The following is an 8742-nucleotide window of genomic DNA, read 5'->3' as shown; positions in this document are numbered from 1 at the left end:
AGGCTTAACAATGCTTTGCTGCTTGTCTTGGAGTGCTTTATCTGTGTTCCATGATGCCTTCAAATAAAGAAAGGGGCTTATGTGGTAAGTCAAATATTTGTAGAACACACAATTGGTAAGTCAAATACACTGAATGTACAAAACATTAGGAACACCTTCCTAATAATGAGTTGCACCCACTTTGGCCCTCAGAACAGCTTCAATTCGTCGGGGCATGGACTCTACAAGGTGTCGAAATCGTTCCACGGGGATGCTGGCCCATGTTGACTTCAATGCTTCCCACAGTTGTGTCAAGATTGTTCAATGTCCTTTGGGTGGTGGACCATTCTTGATACGCACAGGAAACTGTTGAGCGTGAAAACCCCAGAAGCTTTGCAGTTCTTGACACACAAACCAGTGTGCCTTGCACCTACTACCATACCCGTTCAAAGGCACTTAAATATTTTGTCTTGCCCATTCACCCTCTGAATCGCACACATACACAAGCCATGTCTCAATTATCTCAAGGCTTAAAAATCCTTCTTTAACCTGTCTCCTCCCCTTCATCTACACTGATTGAAGTGGATTTAACAAGTGACATCAATAAGGGCTCATAACTTTCCCCTGGATTCACCTGGTCAGCCTGTCGTCCCCTTATGCCATAGTTTGTACATTTCAATTGTCAGTAGAAACCACATTTGTTTAAGCAAGTCAGCCATATCAGCTGTTTTTTTAATAGGCAGTAAATGTGGCTGAATGAACTGTTTCGCCGCCAGAGAAGGCTCCGCTGATAGCCAGGTGTAGCAGTGGTAAGGTGTTGGGACTGCTGTTGGGACTCTGCTGTTGGGACAGCTTTATGTAGGCCCTAACAGTTTGTGGGCACTGTTTGTCACCATTAAAGTGCAATTCATGTATTGGTTAGTGTTGTGTTGTGTAGTAGCTTTACTGGCTTGCATCTAAAAAAAAGTTTGCCTCACCAAGATTTACATGCAAGAAACACCACTGTGAACAACATATTAAGGGTGAGGTGCGTTCCTCAAATGTAGAGGATTTTTTTTTTTACATTTTAGTCAGAAATGTATTATAAACATGTCCTTACACTGTGATTAAACCAGATGCCATATACTGTATGTCCTCATAGGACATATGCAGAGCATTGGGGAAAAAATATAAATAAATCTCACCCACTGTGATGTGAAAGTAAGGTTGCAAACTGTTGAAACTGGTTGAAACGGTGAAATAAATGAATACAATTCTATGTTCTGGATGTTGTTGTCAGCTGGGTTATTGTCTCAGAAAATGGCCATTCTATAGGCCTACTCATTTTCACTTCCACTGAGTTCATACAGGAGGATACTATGGAAAATGCTTGAAGAGCAATAGTTATCCAAGCTGATCACTGTACTGGCCAGTGCACAGTCATATAGAGGTCAGCGTATGACATAGAGAGCCAAGCATTTGGCTGACTTCATATAATCCCCAGTCTAACTAAAAAGGCACGTTAATTGAATTGTGTTTCCACGTGTCACGGTCACGCAGGCAGCAGAGAGCAGAGGAACAGTAGTAGGCCAGCGAGGGAAGCATGGGTACATGGTGTGTAGCTGAGCCCCCTGCTGGCTTTAGATCTGTGGGTTATATGATCGCATTGACCCAGGCTCCCTGTAGTGGGTCGTGTGTCTTCTCAGAAAAGTCACTTTCTGGTTGCCAAATGGGACCCTATTTCCTCCATAGTGCACTACTTTTGGCCTGTAATGCATTATATAGAAAATAGGGGGTCATTTGGGACACACTAACCTTTCCACCCCCTGTGACTGCTTCTGTCTCCTGACTAACAGGGGGTAGACACGCACGTGGGACGTGCAAAGCCTCCATCTCCTCCCCATCCAAAGAACAGGAGCTGGCTAAAGCATCCAAGCAAGGACTATGGTAATCTGCTCTGACATTCTGTCAGATTGTAATACTGTAGTTCAACCTGGAGGACTGTAAAACCACCAGATGGTGCTAGAGATTCAAATTAAGATCAGAGTGGCAGAGAGCCATATATGTATTCATTTTTTTAAATACATTTTTATTTTGCGGTTTTAGATCCATAGTTGTATTCATTTACACTCACAGCGCGGTAGCATTTCTATAAGATGTAGCAATGCATCTGATTTTACAACACATGTATTACTGCACATACTTCACAAAGCACATGATTTAATCATTCGTTTTTTATCACTGATAAAAAACGGCGGGGGGGGGGGGGGCAGGACCGAGTTTGGGAACCCCTGATATAGAAGATTTTCAAGCGTGACGTCAGAGAGCCAGGGCATGTGCTTCCTTATAAACCCAGACACACAGCTTCTCCGGACTGCATTCACAGTACGAGCAGTGAAGACACCGCCTCGCAATGGAATTACTTAGGAATATTACTGAACAGCCGACGAATATCAACAGGATGTGCGAGCCCAAACTGCAGGGGTCCTGTGAACTGCGGAGAAAGAGGACGGAGGAGCACGGTCATGCACCTGCGGAGATGGCGAGGATTGTCACGGATCACGCCAGCGGGAAATGTTACTGCCGTGGGAAAGTTCTGGGAAAGGTAGCCATCAGTGAATTATAGCACAACGCAAATTACGCAAAGACAAGATGGTTCTTTATAGGTGTCCACTTTGGGAATTGTTATTCCAAAGTATGCACAATTTGAATTAGGTTGGTAAATAAGCTTACCAATATGATTGTGATATTTTCTTTTCAGGGAGGTTTTGCCAAGTGCTATGAGATGACCGACCTGTCCACGAGTAAAGTTTACGCAGCGAAAATTATTCCCCACACGCGCGTATCCAAACCGCACCAACGAGAAAAGGTAAGCGCGCTCGCCACGCTTCATCTCGTATTTATTATAAAGCTATGTAGACTGATACGAAATCTAATGAATTCCTTTTAATCATCACTATATCTCTTCTCCATAGATTGACAGGGAAATCGAGCTACATAGAGTTCTCCACCATAAACACATCGTGCAATTTTACCATCATTTCGAGGACAAAGATAACATCTACATTCTCCTAGAATACTGCAGTAGAAGAGTGAGTGTTAATGTTCTACTTAAATATTGTGTCTCTGGCTAATGTGAAAGATATGTTCTTACTTTCCGTGCTGCCTTGACTGATCTAATATGTATTCTCCCCCATGTTCTCTTTGCGCAGTCTTTGGCACACATCCTGAAGGCACGCAAAGTGCTCACTGAGCCTGAAGTGCGATACTACCTCCGCCAGATCGTCTCAGGGCTGAAGTACCTACATGAGCAAGAGATCCTGCACAGAGACCTCAAACTGGGTAAGCATCTAGCAAGACACAATAGAAGCAAGAGTCTTTATCATTAAATCGGCCAAACACCATATGCAGAGAAATCCAAACCTGCAACCTTTACCTGTCATGAACTGCAAAACAACCACTTTATGTTATTGATCACTCACATACAGTAAATGGTTTAATATTTGTAATCTTCTCCCCTCCTAGGTAACTTCTTTGTGAGTGAGTTGATGGAGCTGAAGGTGGGAGACTTTGGGCTGGCTGCCAAGTTGGAGTCTGCTGGGAACAGGAAGAAGACCATCTGTGGGACGCCCAACTACCTGTCCCCTGAGGTGCTCAACAAGCAGGGCCATGGCTGTGAGTCGGACGTCTGGGCCCTGGGCTGTGTCATGTGAGTACACTACTATATTTATACATTTCTTGTCAATAGAAGGCTCTGGAAAATGACATTCTCTATGTAAATGAACTGTAATGATTACCAGTCTCTAACTAAGTCTCTCCCCCTCCTCTGTGCTGCAGGTACACCATGCTCCTGGGCAGACCCCCGTTTGAGACCACCAATCTGAAGGAGACGTACAGGTGTATCCGGGAGGCGCGTTACTCCCTGCCCTCCTCCCTGTCGCCCCAGGCCAAACAGCTCATCTCCAGCCTCCTGGCCAAGACCCCGGAGGACAGACCTCACCTGGACCACATACTGCGCCATGACTTCTTCACACACGTGAGTTAGCTTAGCCCCTTTTTCTAGCTCTCTCTGTACCATATGAAGCATGAGACTGCAAACCTAGTTTATTTGTAACATCCTTTTTAACATCCTGCTTATATATTGTGATATGTTTTTATTCAAGTATCTGTTGTCCATTATTCTCTTAACATCTCTCGCTCTCCCTCCCTCCTTTCAGGGTTTCGTGCCAGAGCGTCTCCCTGCTAGTTGTTGCCACTCCGCTCCAGACTTCCACGTCTCCAGCCCTGCCAAGAGCTTCTTCAAGAAGGCAGCGGCCGCCCTCTTCGGCGGGAAAAGAGACAAGGTCAAATACTACGAGACTCTGAGTGAGTATATCAATCATTCACCTCGCAAGACAGCTTTAGCCAATGTCGCCAATTCATAAATCAGTATTTGTTTACCTCATGAAAGGACATTCAACATTTTTGCTAATTAACAAGTGGTGATAAAAGCTGTGGTGTCATAAATCCACAGATTTAGCCAGGATAGTTGTTGGCAAATTTCCTAGCTAATCACACATCCGGTTTGAATGAGAGGCTGCAGGGTGAGGCCATCCAGAATGAATGCTGACTGTGTGTTGTCTCTGGTAGATAAACTCACCAAAGAGGAAGAGGAGATCTACAAGCTTCGACATGACCTGAAGAAGACAGTCATCAGCCAGCAGACCAAACAGATTACTGAGGTGAGGTGATAGTCATGATCAAAAGAAAATTGAAAGTCATTTTTATGAGGAAATGCTGAGTCATGAGAAAGGGAAAGTGTGAGGCTATGTTATTTAACCCCTCTCTTTTTCTCCTCTCAGGATGGAAGGCCACTGTCACCATCTGCTGGGAGGCCGGTCGCCCCGTCACCCGAGGGCCTGCCCCCGATGACGCGAGACACCATACGGCTTATCGTCAGGGGCAGTCTGGGTAGCTGCAGCAGCAGTAGTGAATGTCTTGAGGACAGCACCACTGGCAGTGTGGCTGAGACAGTTGCCAGCGTTCTCAGAGGATGCCTGGAAAACATGCCCAAAGGTAAGCCTAATGCATTTATAATCCTGAGGATGAGAGTTGCGTTTGTTGACATTAGGCAGGTACAGTGTAATTACACTGTAGTACTTACTACCATGTAAAGAAATGATTCCAACACCAATGGAACTTATATGATAATTGGGACTCCCTTTGTTATTGCATATGGTTGAATTGTGTTTTAATCACAACTACCTTTCCTCTCCCTCTAGTGGATGACATCCCCAATGGGACAGAGTGCAGTAATCTGCAGTGGGTCACTAAGTGGGTGGACTACTCCAACAAGTATGGCTTTGGCTACCAGCTCTCCGACCACATAGTGGGAGTTTTGTTCAACAACGGAACACACATGAGCCTCCTAGCAGACAAGAAGTACGTACTCTGTTCTCTTTATCACACAATATATCACTCATACCTTAGTTGGAGATCGTTTGTGCAGTACTGGAAAGTAGTCCCGGCTTCAGATGTAAAAGTAAACAAAGTCAGAGAAGGTATTTTTGTCCTTTCATACTCTGATTTTATTTATTTATCAATCTGTTTGGCATGCATCTTGTTTTTCAGAAGCTTAACAGGTGTTTTCGGTTGTTAACTCTCATCTCTCTCTCTGTCTGTAGGACTGTCCACTACTATGCTGAGTTGGGTCAGTGCTCTGTGTTCTCCACCTCTGACATCCCTGAGCACTTTGTAGGTCAGGTGACCGTCCTCAAGTACTTCGCCCACTACATGGAAGAGAACCTGATGGATGTAAGTCTTCACCATATAGCTTCTATAGCCTCTCCTCTCATCCTCTACTCCTCTCTTTTCCTTTCCTGTAGTTCCTATCTTCAGCAACCTCTCTATTCTATCTTTCCTCTCAATTTCTTCCTACTGTTACCATCTCCTCATTTTTTTCACCTCCTTTCCGGTCCTTTCTTCCTCTCTCCACCTCCCGGTCCTCTGCTCCGCTCCACTCTCCTTTCCTTCTCCTCCTCTCCTTTCCTGTCCTCCATCCACCTCTTTCCTTTCCTAGTCTTCTCTCAGTCTAATGATGTTCCTGTGTTTGCTGTGTAGGGTGGAGACCTGGTGAGCCAGGCAGACACACACATGCCCAGACTCTACCTGCTGCAGTGGCTCAAGTCTGACCGTGCCCTCATGATGCTCTTCAACGACGGCACATTTCAGGTAAACACACTCCATCATCATCACAGCCAAAATAGACATTACTCAGCCAAGAAATACATGACACCATGCAGCTACGGTAAACCAGCAGAACAACTAAAATGAGCTTATTCTAACACATGGCACGCTTGTCATTAGTATCCCAAAGGGGGTATAATATCTCCAGACATGTTGGTACTATGCTATTTTTTCCCTTGTCCTATCCTGTCAAGACTTTATTAAACCATTCATATCCATATATTTCTCTAACAGGTCAACTTCTACCACGACCACACTAAGATAATCCTGTGCACCCAGAGGGAGGAGTACATGCTGACATACATCAACGAGGAGCGTGTGTCCACCACCTTCAGGCTGAGCTCCCTGCTCACCTCCGGCTGCCCCGCAGACCTGCGCCAACGCATGGAGTACTCACTCAACATGCTGCTGCAGCGCTTCAACTGAACCAGGAAGCAGTGCAAGGCGAAAGGACAGTGTGTGGGGTCAGACCTGTGTAAAGCGACGGACTACCGATTGGTAACCTTTTGCGAATCTATCAGCAGAGGTGCAGCTGAATCTTGATGGACAGTCTCTGGAAAGGACAGAAAAGGGCTGATCTGTATGTTGATAATTGGAAGATAAGAAGACTGGATGTTATGATGAGGGGATGGAGGTACGAATGTGAAACCCATCCGATTTTGAGGAAGATGGAAGTGAAAAGGAAACTGGGCTGGGACCAGATAAAGTTGATGTTGTTTTTCTAATCAAAGTAGAACCATAATGGCTGATGGATGCTCCAGGTGTAAGTGGAGCTGGACTAGACGACTGTAATGTACACAGCACTTCTGCAGAGCAGAGGCAGGGGAGGCTGTGTTTGTGAAGATACACTAACTTTAGACTGTGATTCATTCTCTGAGGACAGATGGACATGGCTGTGTTAGGCTGGGAAGGATGACGTTGGTCATACAAGAAGAGCCATTAATTACTCTTGTTAATTAACTTATTGTGTACAAAAGTGCATTATTTATTTAATAAATAAAAAACCTTTAAAAAAAATATGTACTATGATATGACTGACTTATTGAGGTTCACACACACCTCATCGGTTTTAAGTGCTTAATTTCAAGCATTTACTGTCAAAGATTGCTATAAAATGTTTGCTATTCTTAGAGAGACAAACAACCTGTCTGAGTAAAACACTCCCCAGGTGAAAAATGTTTTCTTGGTGTTTTGATGAAGACCTTTTAAATACTGACAGAATGAATTCCACAAAGCCTCAGGCGATACATTTATTTTATCCATTTACATTCCTTCATTTCACAAATTTCCTATCACGTCAGCTGTTTCCAGCTCCCTCATGTCAAGGAACAGAAAATTGAGCCGAGGGTCTGGTAAAGCGTTTTGCTGCACTGAGGAAGCTTGAAGATGATTCAGACTGCAACATTTGTCACATTGGCATTGCAAATGGAAAATAACACACTTCTATTTCCTCACATGAAATAGCTGCTTGAATTGGTTGTTGAGATGGTGGACAGAAGTAATGCTTGAGAATTTTTATACAGAATTTATATAGTCAGATTGTTTATTCTTTTACTCTCTCAATTGATAGCCGTTCAAATGAAAAGTTGTTTTGTAAGGACAATTTTCTATGGGATTAAGGTCTGGAGACTGGCTAGGTCACTCCAGGACCTTAATGTGCTTCTTCTTGAGCCACTCCTTTGTTGCCTTGGCCGTGTGTTTTGGGTCATTGTCATGCTGGAATACCCATCCACGACCCATTTTCAATGCCCTGGCTGAGGGAAGAATGTTCTCACCCAAGATTTGACGGTACATGGCCCCGTCCATCATCCCTTTGATGCGGTGAAGTTGTCCTGTCCCCTTAGCAGAAAAACACCCGCAAAGCAAAATGTTTCCACCTCCATGTTTGACGGTGGAGATGGTGTTCTTGGGGTCATAGGCAGCATTCCTCCTCCTCCAAGCACGGCGAGTTGAGTTGATGCCAAAGAGCTCCATTTTGGTCTCATCTGACCACAACACTTTCACCAGTTGTCCTCTGAATCATTCAGATGTTCATTGGCAAACTTCAGACGGGCATGTATATGTATTCTTGAGCAGGGGGACCTTGTGGGCGCTGCAGGATTTCAGTCCTTCATGGCGTAGTGTGTTACCAATTGTTTTCTTGGTGACTATGGTCCCAGCTGCCTTGAGATCATTGACAAGATCCTCCAGTGTAGTTCTGGGCTGATTCCTCACCGTTCTCATGATCATTGCAACTCCACGAGGTGAGATCTTGCATGGAGCCCCAGGCTGAGGGATATTGACAGTTCTTTTGTGTTTCTTCCATTTGCGAATAATCACACCAAATGTTGTCACCTTCTCACCAAGCTGCTTGGCGATGGTCTTGTAGCCCATTTCAGTCTTGTGTAGGTCTACAATCTTGTCCCTGACATCCTTGGAGAGCTCTTTGGTCTTGGCTATGGTGGAGAGTTTGGAATCTGATTGATTGATTGCTTCTGTGGACAGGTTTCTTTTTTACAGGTAACTAGCTGCGGTTAGGAGCCCTCCCTTTAAGAGTGTGCTCCTAATCTCAGCTCGTTA

At 44.6% G+C, this 8742-nt stretch overlaps 1 protein-coding gene across 1 annotated transcript; it reads left to right on the top strand.

Moving 5' to 3' along the window:
* The first annotated feature begins 2318 nt into the window (after window positions 1-2318).
* Window positions 2319-7200, top strand: LOC115164387 (serine/threonine-protein kinase PLK2-like). The gene is made up of 13 exons (XM_029716818.1): window positions 2319-2563; window positions 2720-2827; window positions 2934-3050; window positions 3171-3300; window positions 3484-3667; window positions 3796-3994; window positions 4176-4323; window positions 4588-4679; window positions 4800-5013; window positions 5220-5379; window positions 5622-5751; window positions 6058-6168; window positions 6418-7200. Exons 1-13 carry the CDS (start codon window positions 2372-2374, stop codon window positions 6607-6609), a joined length of 1977 nt encoding a protein of 658 aa, XP_029572678.1. The 5' UTR covers window positions 2319-2371; the 3' UTR covers window positions 6610-7200.
* Window positions 7201-8742: the final 1542 nt, after the last annotated feature.

This window comes from Salmo trutta, chromosome 27 (genome assembly GCF_901001165.1).
Source record: "Salmo trutta chromosome 27, fSalTru1.1, whole genome shotgun sequence".
Classification (NCBI taxonomy): domain Eukaryota; kingdom Metazoa; phylum Chordata; class Actinopteri; order Salmoniformes; family Salmonidae; genus Salmo; species Salmo trutta.
The sequence above is the reverse complement of the archived record's forward strand: the minus strand, read 5'-3'. Positions and strand labels throughout refer to the sequence as shown.